At 43.0% G+C, this 19,299-nt stretch overlaps 1 protein-coding gene across 1 annotated transcript; it reads left to right on the plus strand.

Annotated features, from left to right (window-relative positions):
• Positions 1 to 628: 628 nt before the first annotated feature.
• Positions 629 to 18,688, plus strand: LOC128345298 (sulfotransferase 6B1-like). The gene is made up of 7 exons (XM_053297087.1): positions 629 to 889; positions 2,847 to 2,983; positions 4,990 to 5,079; positions 6,999 to 7,125; positions 10,334 to 10,428; positions 14,718 to 14,874; positions 17,989 to 18,688. The coding sequence occupies exons 1-7, from the start codon at positions 688 to 690 to the stop codon at positions 18,117 to 18,119; spliced, it is 939 nt and encodes a 312-aa protein (XP_053153062.1). The 5' UTR covers positions 629 to 687; the 3' UTR covers positions 18,120 to 18,688.
• Positions 18,689 to 19,299: the final 611 nt, after the last annotated feature.

Consider the following 19,299-nt stretch of genomic DNA (forward strand, 5'->3'; position numbering starts at 1 on the left):
TCAGTTTGAATTTGATCCTTCGAACCACTCTGGTTCAAATTTGAACCGGTTCGCACATCCCTAATTCTGATGCCACAGATTCAGAGATTTATCACTTTGTATTGGTGGCTTTCAGGGACTACTTTTTTGTCAGAGCATTGGCAGCTCAAGGAGGTAGAGTTGGCTGTTTCCTTCATTTTTAGATCTAATACAACTCATCAACTCAGAACTGAAGAGATTATTTTTAATTACCTTGGCTGGTAGATCTTTGTATGGATATATTTCCCAGTGGAATGTTATCTGAGTCCCTTATGCAGTAGGACTCAGGTAACATATGTGGAAAAATATGTCTTACTAAAGCTCTTTTTGATGACAACTTCTTTATTCTCTTTCTCTTTCTTTCTTTTTTTTAATGAACGTAGGACCATTTAAGGATATTGCCCTTTCAGAACACACAAATTTCACACTTCCAAAAGGGACAAAAATAAACTCAGAAAAGCAAAAGTGTAAAAGCAAAGTATGTGTAGAACAGGTTTCTACGTGATTTTTTAAACTGCTGGTATCACATTTCTAAGGGTTAATTTGCATATCACATTTTTTTAAAACTGGGGAAAGCACCAGAAGTCTTATTAAAAGGTAGTGAGGTCTTTAGCTATCAGTCTCCCCACAGTGCTTCTAGAGTGAATTGCAGGTGAACAGGAGAGAAAAATGTCAAAACACAGAAAGAAGTTTATTACTTTGATAAATAAGGCAACGACTGATGGTGAAAAGCTGGCACCAGAAGAAATGACATTTTCGTATGATGGAATTATATATCCGACTACTCTTTGCAGTCCAGAAACCTTCAAAGCTCTTGAATCCTTTGAAGCAAGGGAGGACGATGTGTTTCTAGCAGGATATTGCAAATCTGGTAAGTACTTTCTGTTTCCCATGAACATTTTGTCTTCAAAATAATTCTAAATAATTGAATGAGGGAGTCAGAGAGGAGGAGGGAGTCAAGGGTGGCTCCCAAGGGTGGGCAAGTGTCCTCAGAAAAGGAGTTGCCTCCCCACAGCTGCCCCATTCTTGTTTCAAAAATTTAATATGTGAGGCACAGTTCACCCTCCCAGAAATGCACTTTGCCCCTTCTGTGCCCCTCTCAAAGTGCCACCACGGGGAGTTGCTCAGCACGATCTTTACATGCATGGATGGAGTCCCAGGCTCAGTCAACTACAGTTCTTCCTTTTATAGAAATATACTTTATTACCCCTCATTATCCATGGGCGTATTTGGGCTCCGAATCCCTGGGGCAAATATTGCACGAAAGAAGGAAACATTTTGGATCACCAAGGTTATCAGTCCTGGGTAAAGGCTGAACTGACGTGTTCTGGGGTAAACACCTTGGAAGAACCATGTCAACAGGGAGCTCAGACAAAGATTTGTCACTTGGAAAGAGGAATGTTAGACGCAGAAGGGGATAATTATTTTGGGGTTACAATGGTACTGGTAGGAAGCTGGTTAAGTTAAGTAGAATTTCACACTAGTCCTCAAAAAACCTAAAGACCTGCTTTTTGCTAAATGACAAGACAGATTTCACATAAGTATACGCTTAGCCTTATACAGACAGCAGCAAAATGTCAGAGTAAGAGATGTTTGCTTTGTATCACTCAATAACAAGCACATGTTTAAATACTGCAGCCTTTGGCCAAATGTCTGAGTGAATGAGGAAAGTATGGAAGTTAGGAACTTACTACGTAGAGGTACTTAGCACTTCTACTTAGATCTACATTAAATTCCCACCTGTTGAATAATGATAAGCTAGCAAAGTTATGCTTTGTGGAGCAAACTACAAAGTTCAGGTTTTTCACACATGTTTTAGTAACATGGATGGGGCTTATTGGGCAATTCAGTGGCAAAGTCCTTCAGTAGGCTCCCCATAGTACTCTGACCCTCCAGACCCCTCCCCTTCACGTGAAATATGTGAACCACGAAATTAGAGGCATCTTGGATATTCCACCTCCTCATGTGACCATAAAATGGTGACAGAATGTCATCCAGGGTGGATGAGAAGAGGTGCACCCACATGCTGCTCCTCATGCAATGAGTGGGTCAGTCAGACCATATTGCCTGAACTGGCCCACTTCATCTCTGGCATATTCTTCTTGTGCAAGAGGCTCATGTGATGGTGGCCCAAATCAGAATGCTCCTGATTTATCTTGCAAAAAAACTTGTTCCTCTCACACAGACACCAGTAAAACATGCCACATGCAGTGCTGTGAAAATTGTGTAGAAGCTTCTCAGTACTAACTCAAACCATCGCCTGGGTGTGGTATTTCCTATGGGAGTTGAGAACAGGCCATGGTAGGCTCTGACAGCTGAACTGCAGTAGATTCTCCCTGGCAGTCATGTGCCTTTGTGTATGGATAAGAATGTAAGATGGGTGCTATGGTGTCATCTGGGCATTCTGTATGTTGATTGGTGCCATCTATACCCAAGTAATGTGGGGGTATCATTGGTGTTCGCCTTCATGAATGGTAAATATTTATATATGGATTTTCAACAACAAATTTTTTTAATCAAAGCAGTAATTACAACAAAAGATAAGAAAACATGTATCCCTGTTCTGAAAGGAAACACAAAGCAGACACCTACAATAGCTCCTGGAAAGACAATACGCATGGTTGAATAGGGTCAGCTGCTCTTCCCCTATTAAATATAAGCAAGCTACCATTTTCAAAGCCATCTCTTTGTAAACTTAGCAGAGATTTAATTTCTGCTTTAGTGTTCCATTAGCATCAGTTTCTTTCTGATCATCATGGCTATGTGATTAAAATAAGTAAAGTGTTATCTCTCTCCCTCTCCCTCCCTCCACCCCTGCTTTCTCTCAGGTACAAACTGGGTTGGCCAAATCTTAAATGATTTAGTACTCACATCTGCAAAGAATACTGAAGATTCTGATAGCCTAGATGATGAAGAACTGGAAGAATTTCCATATATTGAAGTTGGTGATGCTGAGAAATATCAGGTTGATGTTCTATACTGAGATCCCCGAAAATGTCTCTGAATTATTTCTATCTACTGTTTTCAGCAACCCTTGCTCCAGCAGGAGAGAGAAATCCCACCACTGAACGAAGTTCTCAGGGTCGTCCACAGGATTTTTTTTCTGGGGGGAGAGCAAAGCCAGCAATCCAATATCTCCCTCCCTGGGAGTATGTCCCATTGAATTTAATGGGAATTGGCTGAATCGGGGGGGGGGCCTGCTTCCTCTTAACCCCCCCGCCCCCGCACTCCAGATGCCCATGGAAGGCCTCAACCGGGGCAAGCCCAACAAACTCCCAATGACCCAGGAACATGGAGGGAGTGGTGGCAGAATGAGCTGAGCAGGTGCAAAGAAGCCCATGCCACTGCTGCCCAGATGCCCAGCCCGAACAACAGCAGGGGAAGGATGAGGAAGTGGAACCCCCACAGTCCACCAGAGGATCAGAGGAAAAAGGGAACCACAGCCCACTAGGAACTGGTGGTTTTGCCAGGAAATGGAAGTCATGAGCTGGGAGGAAGGGTGGGCTTTTGCAGAATGGGGCTATGATTGAAGGGCAGTGTCATAGATAAGGAGGTCGAGTTGTAACATAGAGGGAGCTCAGGTCTCCAGGTAAGAGGCTTAGCAGAGGCACAGACCTGTAGCTGGAGGAGGAGAGCGCCCTAACCCGCTTCCCAGCACTCTGAGGCACCCAGCCACTCACCGGTTCACCACAGTTTTCACTGAATTCCCTTTGCCTCAGCCAAAGTCTGCGGCTTGTGTCATCAGTTGTGAATGTGTGTAAAATGGAGGGGGACAGAGCTGAAACTGTCTAAATCCTTGTTTTAAATCAAATGTGACAAGCACAGCCCCGCACAGAGGAAAAGATTAGGGCAGAGAGAGGAGGGAGGGGTTTCCTCCCTCCCCAACTTAGTTTCTCACCTATTGGATGAAGATACCCTTAAGAGACTGGGATAGCATCAGCACATACTGCCAGAACTCCTCAAAGTCCCATAAAGGAACCCAGAAGGCAAGGGTATCTTGGGGAGGTCAACATCATATCCAGAGAGTTCTTCATATAGGTTGCATTTGCACATAATGCAGAACTGCAGGTTCAATGGACTTGTGGTTCTGTTCCCCCCTCCCCCTGCTTACCTGTCTGAATACAGACATCACAGAGAGCTCCCTCTGCAGTCAGTGAGACTGCAGAGAGGAGGGGGAACTGGCTGCCTTCTTGACTGAAGGACAGTCCCAGCAGCCAATAGCAGCTGGAGCAAAGGAGGAGCTTCCTCCTTCAACTTCGGTTGCAAAACAAACAGACTACAGTGTCGTGTTGGGACAAAACGCTGACACCACTAAAGTGGAGGTCCAGGTGGCAAAACTCACTACAAACCAAAAGTACAAATCAGAGTCTGGGGAAGGAAACCGTGGGTCCATTTTCTGCTGGAACTGCAGTTGCCCACATTTGGACATGCACAAATGGAAACTGGAGGCTCCTTCAACTCCAGTTTTGTGTTATGTGTGAATGTAGCCATAGAGTCCCAGACTTCCTGACGTTGTATGTGGAGACTTCCAGATGAGGAGGCTTTAAGGAAGTACTGGGCATGCTCAGACTAGAGTTCTTGCATTCAGTCAGTAAATATAATGGAGCCAAGCCGCCATCCTCAGAATCTCCTCATCCAGCCCCTACAATGGGTTCAGGGCTGAATAGTGGGGATGTGCTTGCCTCCCTTTTACTTTGATGTGGGTTTTGTCTGGACTTAGGGGATGAACACAGCAAGCTCCAACAACAGATTCAGGGCTAAATGGGGTACAGCACCAGTGTTCCCTCTAACAGGGATTCCCAGTCGTCTACATTGCTCTAGAACATTTCCTGTAGAGAGAAAAACATCTGTAAACCAGTGGCTACCACAGATATATCAACAAAGGCCTGTTATTGAACAGAATAATGATGCTGAAGTTCAGTTAAGCTGATTGATTCTCCTCTCCTCTCTCTCCCATTTATTTTATAAAAGAGAATGAAAAGGCTGCCTTCTAGAAGAGTTATATTTACACACCTTCGTCCTGAAAAGCTTCCTGCATCCATTTTCAGCAAGAAAGTCAAGGTGAGTGAGTATTCTAGTGTCTTATAGTCCCTCTAACAAATTCTACTAATCACTCCAAGGTTAAATACCTTGAACATTTTTCAAGGTTAAATACCTTGAACTTTTGAGAGTATTTTTTCTTTTTGACAGTATTGTGGAAAGTGTGGCTATAACAACCAGGGGTTTGGGGGAGGAGGAGAGATGTGCACATGTAGGCTTCTAGCAGCAGCTTCAGATGCAGATTAAATATGAAATATGTGTGTCATACATTTCCTGTTTTCCTGTCTTGCTATCTCATCTGAAATAGAACTTTCATACACACACACACACACACACACACACACACACACACACGCACACACACACGCTGTCCCTACTCTAGAGCTTGCACATTTCTCAAGAGGAGATTCAACAAGTTCTTCTGGAGGAACAGAAAGTAGAACATACTTGCACTTCCTATCAACCCCGCAACAGACACCAGAATAAACTGGAAATTGGCTCAGGGCAAATTACAACTATATACATGTCCAATGCTGTAGTCCTGTATTGAGGTTTCATGCAGATGGCCAAGGTGTGGGGGAGGTGTAAGATCCCCTTGCTGCTTGCAGCTGCCCCCAACCTGGGCATTTGGTTCTCTTGGCAGGCATAGCCCAAGCAGGTGCCGACCTGGGAAGGGGTTAGAGCCAAGTCCAGTCACCTGGCTAGAGTTGGCCCCACCCCTACTGTGTCTGACTTCTATGCTGTGGCAGCTGTCCCAGGGTCTGTCTGGGTGATCTTCTGGTCCAGAAAAACTCTATTATCAGGGGCTTATATAGCCCCCACACTAAAGAGGAGGCTAAAATGGCTCTACTCCTATTTATACCCCACACCCCTCTCTCTTCCTGTTCCTTGCGCAAGTCATCTGCAAAGGGATTAACCCTTTCCTCTCTCACCTACCCAGGCCTACTTCACCCAGGCCTGCTTCCTCAGGGTCCACAGAAACTGCCCTCACAGGGTTTGCTTATATGAGGGCCCCAATCCTCACACTGTGGCCGGCACTGCACAGAGTTGGCTATTCCCACCACTCCACCTCCATGCAGTGCTGGACTCTTCCCTGCATTGAGCCCTGCTCAATGCAGGGGAAGATGTGGTGACAGCCAACAAACTAGATGGCTTTAGGAAAGGTTTTGGATAACTTCATGGAGGAGAAGTCTATCATCGGCTACTAGTTGGAGGGCTAAAGGCCACCTCTAGCCTCAAAGGCAGGATGCCTCTGAGTTCCAGTTGCAGGGGAGTAATGACAGGAGAGAGGGCAAACCCTCAACTCCTGCCTGTGGCTTCCAGTGGCATCTGGTGAACCACTGTGTGAAACACGATGCTGGACTAGATGGGCCTTGAGCCTGATCCAGCAGGGCTGTTTTATGTTCTTATGTTCTAAGTCCCAGCAACATCTGGGAGGGCACACAGGGTGTCTTGGGATGCAGAGTCCTTTCCTAATGGAGCTCTATGGGCCTGGAAGTTGGCAAGGCACTGTTTCTCTTAAAGGAGGTCCACCAGTGTGCGGAATAGTCTAGCATTGCATGGAAGTATTCACTGGGAATAGTCATCTCTGTGCAGTATCAGTGGAACTGTGCGGATTATTTGGCTTAGGCTATTTGCACAGGCCTACTACTAACCTTTAGGGAGATACTGAAAGGCATCATCTCATACTGCATGAAAGGAGGCAATGGTAAACCCCTCCTGTACTCTACCAAAGACAACCACAGGGCTCTGTGGCCACCAGGAGTTGAAACTGACTCAATGGCAAACTTTACCATTACTACTAACCACTACATCACACAGGCTCTCCTGCCCCTAAACTCCTATTTCTATTGGGTGACACTAAATAAAGCTTTTTTACAACACCAGTTTTGCCATCATCAGGTCTAGAAATATATTACAAATATATTCTTTATTGTTAGATACTACTGCTGCTTCGTAATCCAAAAGATGTGGCTACATCTTTTTATCATTTTTGTAATAATTGGAATGCGTATCCCTCTTTCAAGACCTGGGATGATTACTTCACAGCTTTTATGAATGGACAAAGTAAGTTTATTTTCTAACTAAATAAATTTAGCTTGATCCATAGGTATCTATCATTGGGCTTGATCCTGCACACAAAATGGCATTGCGTTGCCACAGGGTTAACTGAGTGCTCGAATCAATGCAGCTTGGTCAAAGCCATCACCTTATTGATTTTGTCTATAATGCATGTTCACAGAATATCCATCTTTCAAATGAGATTTGCTTCCAACGTGGCCCACAGTCTCTGAAACTGAGTGTAAGCAGCTAATCACCTCTTTGAGTCATAGGATAGCCCATGGGGAGAATATGAGGTATTCAATAATACCCATGAGGTATTTAAACTTGTGGTCTCCCATGCTAGTGAGACTTTTCTGATATTGATATTGATAACACATGTATTATCCCTTCAAATGGGATGCAGAGCATTATTTATCCAATTTACAAAAAAGGTAATAGGTAGGCAGTTGCTGTCAAGCTATTGCCCTATTAATCTTTTGGTTGTTTCTTAAAACAATATACTCGATATCTTTTATATAAGCGATAAAATTGGGCAGAGTAAATAAAATGATTTTATTTAGAGTAGGCAGGTTTTTGCAAAGGCCACAATACAAGACATCAACGAGCTGCTTTGAAGGCCTTGAGTCAAAAACCAAAGTGAGATTGGGGCAAAAAGGCTCTCTATCAGATTGTGAAAAGAGCACTGGGCGATCTATTCTAATGGCCATGCCTGCAGGGAGGCCCACTGCATGCTAGAGCTGTGCAAACAGTTTGAATGCAAACTGGTTCAAATTCAAACAGGTTTGGTTCAGTGGTTCAAATTTGAACCAAACCAGCCATCAGGTTTGAGCTGCAGGTTCGAATTCAAACCAAACTGGGATGGTCAATTCGAACTGGTTAGAACTGGTTCAAACTAGTTTGAACCTCCAAAAATGGGTAAGGTGGTGGTTGGCACCCATGGGTACCTACCACCCAACCCCCAAAGCAATCGGACACTCTTACGATTTTTTATGAATTTTTGAAATATATGTATTTTTCTTCATAGGGTATAATGTGACTCAAACCAGCTTATTATTTCCTATTGTGGAGCACCCATGGGTGCCAACTACCACTGAAATCCTGAAGCAATCGTACACTCCTACAATTTTTTATGAATATTTGAAATATTTTTAATTATTTTTCTCTTAGGGTATAATGGGACTCAAACCAGCCCATAATACCCTATTGTGGATCACCTAGAGGCACAAACATGGGGTGGGTGGTAGGCACCAGGGGTGCCTACCACCCACCAAACCCCAAGGCAATCAGACACTCCGCCAATTATTGGTGAATTTTAAAATTATTTTTTAATTCCTCATAGGGAATAATGAGGATTCCAGCAAATGTATCGCTTCACGTTGAGGGAAAAGGGGTGGCCTAGAGCAGAGTGTGGAGGGTCGTAGTTCCCAAGAGGGGCAAGGAAGCTACCAGAATTATTTGAAAGGAACTGGGCAAAGTGCTGATTTTAAAGTGATTTTTGAAGTTTACGCATCTTTTTTCTCCATAAGGAAGAATGAAGGTTTCAGCAGATGTATCGTTTCACGTCAAGGGGAAAGGGGTGGCCTAGAGTGGAGTGTGGTGGGTAGTAGTGCCCAAGGGGGGCAAGAAAGCTACCAGAATTATTTGAAAGGAATTGGGCAAAGGGCTGATTTTAAAGTGATTTTTGTTGTTTATGTGTCTTTAAGGTTTTTCTCCACAAGGAAGAATGGAGGTTTTAGCAGCCCCATAACTGCACTTGGGGGTTGCTAGGGTTGCCCAGAGTGAGTGGTGGTGTAGTGCACAGAGGGTGCCAAACACCCCCATGGGTTGCTAACCCATGGGGTACTGGGTCTTCTTGTTTCTGAGGTGTTGTGAGTGTAGATTCTCTGGTAGCAAATGAGATTTTCAGTGACAAACCCTGAATCCACTCTCATTTGCTACCAGAGAATATACATGCTCTGCATTTACCAAACCAGGCTGCATCCAGCCGGGCTGCTATTAGGGAAGCCAGCAGAAGATTTAGGGAAACCCTGCCCCCACCGTCCCACCACCGGTGAGAAAGAAAGTTACCCTCTCACCCCATCCCCACCCTTTGGGAATCCCCCTTTGCTACTAAAGGGGGATCCCCTTTTACAAGCATTGCCCCAACCAGTCTGTGAACCAGTTTGGCTGGTTCAGCAATCGAGCCGTACTGGGCCCAGTCCAGCCAGAACTGAACCAGCTGGGTCGGTTTGGATTCAGTTCAAATTTGAACTGAACTGACCATACTGGTTCTGAGCACAACCCTACAACCCATTACCATACGCAGGCAGGCATTTAGGTAAGTTATGCCATTCCCTCATGAAGATGACATGGAGAAATTGATTTGTGTGTCATCAGCATACTGGTAACACTCTGCACCAAATCTCCTTATGATCTCTTCCAGCTGTTTCATGTAGATGTTGGAAAGCACAGGAGACAGTCTGGTACTTTTTAGGACAAAAGTTCCAATTAACAGGAGCAGGAATCTTCAAGCTATACCATCTGGAATCTCCCTAAGGGATAGGAATGGGACCTCTATAAATTAGTGCCTCCCACTCCCAGCTCCCGCAGACAATCCAGAAGGTTGATGATATCAAAAGCTATCAAGAGATCAATACTTTTTCTCAAAAAATCTCCAGAGACCAGCAGAGTCATATTCCTTCTGTTCATTCCCAATTGGAGATCATCCATCAGGCCAACCAAAGCAGTCTCAACCCCATAGCTCACCCAAAAAGCAGTTTGAAATTGATTCAGATAATCTGTTTCCTCCAAGATTGCCTTGGAGGAAAATCACCTTGCCCAACTATGGAAGCTTAGAGACCACATTACAATTGCTTAAATCTGAGGGATCTAATGCAGGCTTCTTCAGAAGTGGACTTATGCTTGCCTCCTTAAGACTAGGGTGTATTCTGCCCTCGCTGAAAGATGCTTGTATGATTTTAACAAGGCACACATGCCTGATTAGAGGGCAGGGCTTTGGTCTTGGTTGCAGTTCCCATACAGTCTCTGAGAAGGTCTGAAGTGAAGAAACATGTTAACATGGGAGGAGAAGGTTGAATTGGTATGCTTTTGAGAAGTACATAGTCCTCAGAGCAGAAAAATCCTATTTCAATGCTTTCAGAATGCAAAAGAATATTCTAAACCCCAACTCTACTTCCTTTTGTAACTGCTATGTATATATTTTTTTCCCCAGTGCTCTGGGGCTCTTATATTGACTATATTTTTGAATGGAACAAGCATGCTGATGATGAAAATATCATGGCAATCACTTATGAGGAGCTGAAGGAGGTAGGCATAAAGCTGTGTGGAAGATGCACTGCATGGTTGGCAAGGTGTATTCCTGAATTCTGGTAAGGGTCATACAAATATCCAGGACAATGCTGCATGAAAATCAGCCCAACTGGTGCACCCAAAGGAATTCAAACGTTTATTATTTACTTGCTTGCTTATTTATTTATTTATTTATTTATTTATTTATTTAATATTATGTTTAATATGTATCAGGGATTCCAAACCTTGGTCCCCCAGTTGTTTTTGGACTATAACTCCCACAATCTCCAACCATAATGGCCTTCATGGATAATGGGAATTATAGTCTAATATCTGGGACCCAAGACTGAGAACCTTTGCTACATATCAAACATATGTATATACTTCTCATACAGAGAACAGAGTAGGATAGGGTATTGATTTGTTTTTATATCCTGTATTTTTCAGAATGTACAAGGTGATTTACAATAGCAATATAAAACAAAAACAGAAAAATAAATCATTTTCTGAACATAATCTGTGACCAAATGATCAGTAAAAGCCCTTAGTCTGAGTTCAGACATGCAGGATAACCACAGTCATAGCTGGCCAAGGTTGTAACTGCAGTATGCAAGAACATGTGAAACTGTGGTTACAGGCCCCAAGGCCATTCTGGTTTGCCTCGCCAAACTCCAACCAGAACCTTAGGTTATCTCTGTTTTGCTGCCGACAACTGAGGTTTTACCACCGAAGCGTTATGCCTGAATGCTGACTCAACTATGACCGCGGTTTCGTGCCTATTCCAAACTCCAATCACAGAGGCAGCAGGGATGTGTCTTGGCGGCCGGGCAACAGGGAGGGGCTCTCCTCTCCTTGCAACTGGAATTTGGCTGGCAGTTGTTTGGGGAATGTCTGCAGCACAATTTGGTGATAAGAAATGAAGTATCAGCCATGCTTAGCTCCAGAACTAGTATGTCAGAACTAGTATGTCAGAACAATTAGTAGAACTAATTGTGTCTATTGAAGGGAGAACACTCATTCATTCAAAGATCACGAATTCTGTTCCAGGAGTATCCAGGAAATCTTCTCCATTAAAATAGCTGATGAATATTTGTGTGGGCTGCCATCATAAGATGCAGCAGAATAGAGCTGAAGAGGATCTTGTGTCAGTCACACCATTCCTCTCAATCCTCTCCTATACTGCTGCTCCAGTAGAGGGCCCCCCAAAACAGTACTCTTGTTTGGCAGAATCAAAGCAATTTCTACACGACATTTGAGCAATATCCACCCTGTTTGCTGTGATGCATTGTCAATGGAGATATCCTTATCCTGCAAGATTCAAAAAAGGAGTTATCAGCTGTTGAGTCAGGCTACGGGGGAAGGAAATCAACATGACAGTTAATAATAAAAAATGTTACTAATAAAATGCCCATTTGTTTGGCCCACAACTGGTATATAAGAACATAAGAACAGCCCTGCTGGATCAGGCCTAAGGCCCATCTAGTCCAGTATCCTGTTTCGCACAGTGGCCCACCAGATGCCAATTGGGAGCCTACAGTCAGGAGTTGAGGGCATGCCCTCTCACCTGCCATTACTCCCCTACAACTGGTACTCCGAGGCACCCTGCCCTTGAGGCAGGAGGTGGCCTACAGCCCTCCGACTAGTAGCCATTGATGTGTGTGTGTGTGTGTATATATACACACACACACACACACACATATACCAGTGTATGTATATATATATATATATATATATATATATATATATATATATATATATATATATATACCGGGGTGTGTGTATCTATCTATCTATCTATCTATCTATCTATCTATCTATCTATCTATCTATCTATCTATCTATCTAAAATGTAGGGTTGATTTCCCCCACTGTGTGTGTGCACATGTATATACAGTATGTGCATTTTTAAGATGATGGCATATAATAGAACATATCTTTCCCTCTTATTTGTGTATTTTTTCTTTTCTTTTGGAGGAAGGCATTTCTTTTTATTATTTATTTGTTTATTTATTACATTTATAAACCGCCCCATCTAGAGGCTCTAGGCGGTGTACAACAACTTTTAAAAAGACACAAAATCCACAATTCAAACAATGCTAAAAACTACATAAAAACAATTCAAAAATGATTAAAACTATTTAAAACCAATTCAAATACATTTAAAAACAACAACACTTTACAAACCTTGGAAGGCCATGCCAAATAAATAGGTTTTTAGGGCTCTCTTAAAGGCCGACAGCGAGCCTAAACTGCAGATAGATGCCGGGAGTGCATTCCATAGACCAGAAGCAGCTACAGAAAATGCCCAGTTCTGAGTCACCACCAGACGTACCGTTGATAACTGGAGATGGACCTCTCCAGATGACCTCAATGAGCAATGGGGATCATACTGAAGAAGGTGCTCTCTAAGGTAACCCGGACCCAAGCCGTTCAGAGCTTTAAAGGTAATAACCAGCACTTTATATTTCACCCAGAAACATATCGGCAGCCAGTGCAGCTGTTTTAAGAAAGGCATAATATGGTCTCTCTGGGTTACGCCAGAGACCAATCTGGCTGATGCATTTTGAACTAACTGAAGTTTCCTAACTACGTACAAAGGGAGCCCCACGTAGAGCGCATTGCAGTAGTCGAGCCTGGAGGTTACCAGCTGATGCACCACTGTTTTGAGATCGTTCTTTTCAAGGAATGGACACAGCCGTCGAATCAGCCGAAGCTGATAGAAAGCGCTCCTGGCCATAGCCTCCACCTAAGACACCATGGTGAGGTCTGGATCCAAGAGCATTCCCAAGCGGCGTACCTGTTCCTTCTGGGGGAGTGTAACCCCATCCAGCACAGGAAGATCTAACTCATCCCTTAAATTCCGATCCCCCACAATGAGCACCTCCATCTTGCTTGGATTCAGCTTCAATTTGTTAACCCTTATCCAGCCCATTACTGCCTGTAGGCAGGCATTTAGGGAGTGAATGCAATTTCCTGATGATGAAGATGATAATAAGGAGAAATAGATTTGGGTGTCATCAGCATACTGATAACACCCTGCACCAAATCTCCCGATGACCTCACCCAGCGGTTTCATGTAAATATTAAAAAGCATTGGTGACAGAATGGAGCCCTGAGGGACTCCATATAATAGCTCCCATTTTAAAGTGGAACTGTCACCAAGCTCCACCATCTGGGATCTGCCCGAGAGATAGAAGTGGAACCAGTGCAAAGCAGTGCTTCCTATCCCCAATTCCCCCAGGCGATCCAAAAGGATACCATGGTCGATGGTATTGAATACCACCGAGAGATCCAAAAGAACCCACAGAGTCACACTCCCTCTGTTGATTCCCCAGTAAAGGTCATCCATCAGGCCAACAAAGGCAGACTCAACCCCATAGCCCGCAATAAAGCCAGTTTGAAATGGGTCTAAATAATCGGTTTCCTCCAAAACTGCCTGGAGCTGGTTAGCCACCACTCTCTCAATCACCTTACCCAATCATGGGAGATTGGAGACCAGCCTATAATTGTCCATCGCTGAGGGATCTAGGGAAGGCTTCTTAAGAAGTGGTCTAATAATTGCCTCCTTCAAACAAGGAGGCATCCTACCCTCCATCAGCAATGAGTTAATGATATTAACTAAGCCATCCCCAACAATTTCCCTGCTAGATAAAAGCAGCCAAGTCAGGCAAGGATCCAGAGAACAAGTGGTAGGCCACACCACCCCAAGCAGCTTATCCATGTCATCAGGCATCACAGATTGAAACTGATTTTTATTTTTATTTTATTTTATACATTTCTATACCGCCCCAAACCAAAGTCTCGGGGTGGTTCACAATAATAAAACAATACAAAAACACAAAACATTAAAATCAATTAAAATGCCAAAAAACAGCCTAAAAACAAAAACAATTTACAGTATTTAAAATTACAAAAGTTAAAGTTAAAAGGTTAAAAGGCCTGGTTAAAAAGATGAGCCTTCAGAGCTCTTTTAAAAACTGCTAGGGACTGCATCTGATCCAATCTAATACTGCAATACTTCCTTTTTTTAATAGTCTGTCTCGATACTTTGTTGGCTATATGCAATAGATCTGAATATAATGAACAGATGTAGGAAAATATTGTTCCTATTTTGTAAGATGTCTATATGGAGGCTGAGTGAGCAGGTTTGGCCTGATTTGATATGACTCTTGTCTACAAACTGTAGATACCACTCAGAAATCAGAAACTATATTTTTAAAACATAAAATCCATATTTTACAGATTTTCAAAAATCTCTCAATAAGCAATTAAGAATTACATTGCATGTTTTACTTTCCTCATTTTAGAACAAAGTCCAAGTAGTGAAACAGATAAGTGAATTCCTTGAGTTGCACCCAACCGATGAAGAGATTCAAGGGGTTGTAGACAGAAGCAGCTTCCAGGCCATGAAAGCAAATGCAGACAATACCCATGGTGAATTTGGCAACGTGCTTTTCCGCAAAGGTAACTTACCAAAGAGCGTACCTTTTTTCCATTAGACAGTAAAATCAGCTGCCATTATAGCATGGCTGATGAAAAGGGAGGAGAGCTGGTCTTGTGATAGTGAGCATGAATTGTCCCATTGCTAAGCAGGGTCTGCCTTGGTTTGCATTTTAATGGGAGACTACAAGGTCATAAACATGACAAAAACTGTGGGTATGGTGGAGGGCTGGCCTCCCCGCACATGATTGCTCTTCGTCTACAGGCTCTACCACTCTCCCGACACAGGATTGCTGCTGTGGTTAATGGCAGAGCAGGGAGCTGGAAACAGAGGCGTAACTAGGGAAAACGGCACCCGGGGCAAGCACTGAAATTGCGCCCCCCCCGCCGCCCCCCCAACATACATCTGACTGACACACATGTTTCAGAAAACTTTTATTTTAAAAATTTAAAAAATTACAAAAATTACAAAAAATTTCAAAATGCACTACATACTTAGGTTTTTCCTCACAACAACCCTGTGAAGTTGGCTTGTATCTCAAACATCAGAATTATGATGCAATGATGATATTATGATTATGATGCCCCTCCCTCACGCCCTGGTTCTGTTCCTGACTTTCCCTTGTGAGTGACTGTATTTTAACAAAACGAAAACCAAGGACTCCAAAGTAATTTGAGGGACTAGGGTGATAGTGCTAAAGACTCCTTATTCTCCCGCTGTTAAAGAAAGACTCCCCTTTTCCAAAACCACGCGCTATTTACACCAGAAAAGGTTTCAAATGGAGTGGGGGGGCATTTATGCATTTATGCTTTGTTTTATGTTACGATTTCAAAGTTAGAAAAACTATAAAAGGGCCATTTTAGAGAAGATATGCACTGCCTTAGTTGCAAATCCTGCTTTTTTGAGATTCCCTGCAATTGAATAAAGCGATAATATACACCTTTGCTATTTAAATTGGTTGGAGAGTATTTATGACAATAAAAAATGAAATGGCATTTCAGATGCAACATTGGTTGCCTAAGACCACTCAGATTTAACTAATCTTCATCACATTGACAAAAAGAGCAATTAAAATTAAAATCCATGACTAAAACCAAACCACTTTGGGGTTGTTTTTAATGAAAGGTGGTATATAAATTTAACAATAAATGTTTAGAAGTACTGTATATACTTTCACCCCCTGCCCAACCTACAATTAATTCCAGCTTATTTTCAAAGGGCTTCAAGTTTTATTTACAAATTGCTTGGCAGCACCAATGTTTAAGTAATCGCTAATTGCTCCTAATGATAGTTTTACTTATTGTTAAATTTATATACCACCTTTCATTAAAACATTCTCTGTTCATCTGATTTTCAGTCTGGTTAATTAAATTGGTGGAGGTTTAGACTTTCCTGATGGGCTGAAACAGCTAATCCATTTTGATGATGACATATAATTAAATTAGCTTGCATTACATAGTGAAAAAGTCCAGGAAGGGAGAGATGGGGGGATGTGGAACCCAAGGTTCCACATCCCCCCATCTCCCCCTCCCTGAACCTTTTCAGTCAAAACGTGGTTAGATTATAGGGGAGGAAGGACTTGAATGAGCAAAAAGGGGAACTGGTTCGGGTGTTCAGGAAGTTGTTCAGAAGAGGGAGTTGTTCAGGAAGTTTGCTCTGGTGCATGTCCTCCTCTCGACGCATGCGCAACTGCTGGCGGGGTGCGCCGGGGAGTGAGAGTCAGAGACTTGGACTACGAAGATGCCGCGGCGCCCAGTGCTGGATGAGCAATGCCAATGGTGTGTGTGTGGGGGTTGCGCCGGGACCGGGGGAGGGGGACTGCTCTGCAAAAAAATAAAAATTAAATTAAAATAATTAAAAAAAAATTTCCGGCATATCGGTGGGGGCACTTTTTGGCGCCCCCTGCCAAGTGGCGCCCGAGGCACGTGCCCCCCTGCCCCCTATAGTTACACCTATGCCGGAGGAGGAAGTCCTCTGGTATCCCTCAATGCTCTGCACCAGAGCCCAGTGCTCCCTCAACCAGACACTCTTGAAGGATCCTCCCTCAACCAGACACTCTTGCTGCCTGCAGCCCTCTCACACACATGACCCCAAGCCTGGGGTTAAGGATGTGGTTGTGCCCTTAAACCCAGGTTAAAGCCTGGGGTAAATGCCAGGGATTGGGGGCAAGGCAGTACCAGGATTGGAATTTATTCCAGTGGTGCACATGCACAGCTAAGCCCAGGCTGAGTTGTCCAAGCCTGGGCTTGGCTGCCCATGTGAATCGCTTTTACATGTGTGAGCACTGTAAGATATTCCCCTTTGGGGATGGGGCCTCTCTGGTAGGAGCACCTGCATGCTTGCATGCAGAAGGTTCCAAGTTCCCTCTCTGGCATCTCCAGATAGGGCTGAGAGAGACTCCTGACTGCCTGCAACCCTGGAGAAGCCGCTGCCAGTCTGTGTAGACAATACTGAGCTAGATGGACCAATGGTCTGACTCAGTAAAAGGCAGCTTCCTATGTTCCCAAATAAATAAATATATGACAACATGTACAGTCAATCTTTGCCCCACCTAATAATGTTGTAGATCTATGAACTGGCAATCTACATTAAGAATGTCGTAGCTTACAGACCTGCTTGTGTGTGCTAATGGTCAGGCAAGAATCCTGATTGGAGCCCCACATGCACCCTGCCACGCAGAGGGAAATCTTGTCCAAGTATCAGCATATTCCTGTGTCCATAGATAAGGTATGACATCCATTTAGATGAATGGAGTAGCCCTTTCAGAGGAGCTCAAAAGACCCCCCGCCCCAGATTGTAATTGCTAGCCCTGAACCTCTCTCCACCTGTGTCCCTGCCCACAGCTTAGCCACTGGTGGTTAGGTCTGCTGCTGTGCTGTCACTCACTGGCTACTCCATCAATGTTCTGGGGAGGAGCACTTCACACACAATTCAGGTTTTTTATTGTGCATTAAAGCACAGCCCGATTTATGTCCGGGGCTTAAAAAAAATCAACTTTTTGCATAAGAGAATGAATCTGGAACCACAACCAGACTTGTAAAATTGATTGATCCAAATCAATTGCCTGATATTATTATGAGAGTATATTAGCTACAATGTACTTATATTATGAATGGTAACATATATGCTCTGTTCAGGTGGAGTTAGTGACTGGAAGTACCTTTTCAGTGAAGAACACAACCGGGAAATGGATGCAGCCTTTGAAGAACGTTTAAGTGAGACTAAATTGGGAAGAAAGTTAAAATATGGAGTCTATTGCAAGGCTTAATGTCTACAACAGCTGGGGCACTATCTCCCTATACTCCATTGCTATATGTTGTGCTTCAACAGCATCACGGGTTTACTATGCATGCAAGCAGCAAGCCAGGTTAATATTGTTAGATTTGCTTTTGGTGTATGTAACTCTAGAAGAATGACTTAGTCTGTGTTATTAGATGAACTAGAAGCCATGCTGATCATGTAAACAGAGAACAGCTAGTACAGCCTATTTAGAATAATTGTATAGGGAATAGCTTAGTAGGGCTGTCTCAGTCTGAGAGCTAATGAAAACACTGGCTCCTCTTTTGCCTTCTCTTTGCTCTTTTGCCTTCTCTTTGCTGATCCTACTGGCAGTGGGGAAAATGCCCTCTCTGGGTAAGAGAGAAAGAGACCTTTAATCCTCCTCACCTGAATCTGGATGAAAACAATGGTCTTTTAACCTAATTGGTTTAATGTCCAAGTATCATAAATCTGAATGATGAATGATCTCACCCTAAGGAGACCCTAAGGAAACAGCACCTATTATATGTGAGTTATCCTTTTGCATGTTAGACAATAAAATCATTTAATCTTCTTGGATATTATCTCATTTGAGTAATACTTCATGAAATTGTCTGAAGTTCAAAACACTATATATTTTAAAATCTTAAAATTATGCCTGATCTTAACAACATGCTAAATTTGTCCAACAAATAAATGCAAAGAATAGTATACACCAATACCTTCCTGAATTATGTGAAGCTCAACAGAGAATACAAAAGAGAGCTCATGGAGGATCCTAAAACATGAAGAAAGTTCAGTTGTAAAGATTAATCATATTGATTTTCTACAAAACACACATCATGGTTTTTTTGTTTCTTTATATTGTTTTCTTCTACAAGCATAGTGTCTATCATATCATCTAAAATAGTCACTGCAGTTGAAATGGTTGCATTTTTATGGCTCCACATTTTTAATCCATTATAAATATTGAGGGAGAGAGGGAGCACACAGCTACTCCCAACTTAGCCAACAGAGGATACTCCTGGTTCGGCTCTGAGGTCATGGAGCAAATTGGGAGTGAGGAGGAGAAGAGACGTCACACACAACTGTAATTTCATACATTTTATTAAGGCAAATGGTTACATTTAAGCAATTAAGCACACAAGCAAATCAATCAATTTTTTCTTCCCCAACATAGTGTAGTGTTT

Source organism: Hemicordylus capensis, chromosome 1, assembly GCF_027244095.1.
Source record: "Hemicordylus capensis ecotype Gifberg chromosome 1, rHemCap1.1.pri, whole genome shotgun sequence".
In the NCBI taxonomy this organism is placed as follows: domain Eukaryota; kingdom Metazoa; phylum Chordata; class Lepidosauria; order Squamata; family Cordylidae; genus Hemicordylus; species Hemicordylus capensis.

Coding starts and splice junctions, on each gene's coding strand:
- LOC128345298 (XM_053297087.1), top strand. CDS start 688: ATGTCAAAACACAGAAAGAAGTTTATTACTTTGATAAATAAGGCAACG. Junction 890..2,846: donor AGCAGGATATTGCAAATCTG/GTAAGTACTTTC, acceptor GCTTTCTCTCAG/GTACAAACTGGGTTGGCCAA. Junction 7,126..10,333: donor AGCTTTTATGAATGGACAAA/GTAAGTTTATTT, acceptor TTTTTTCCCCAG/TGCTCTGGGGCTCTTATATT.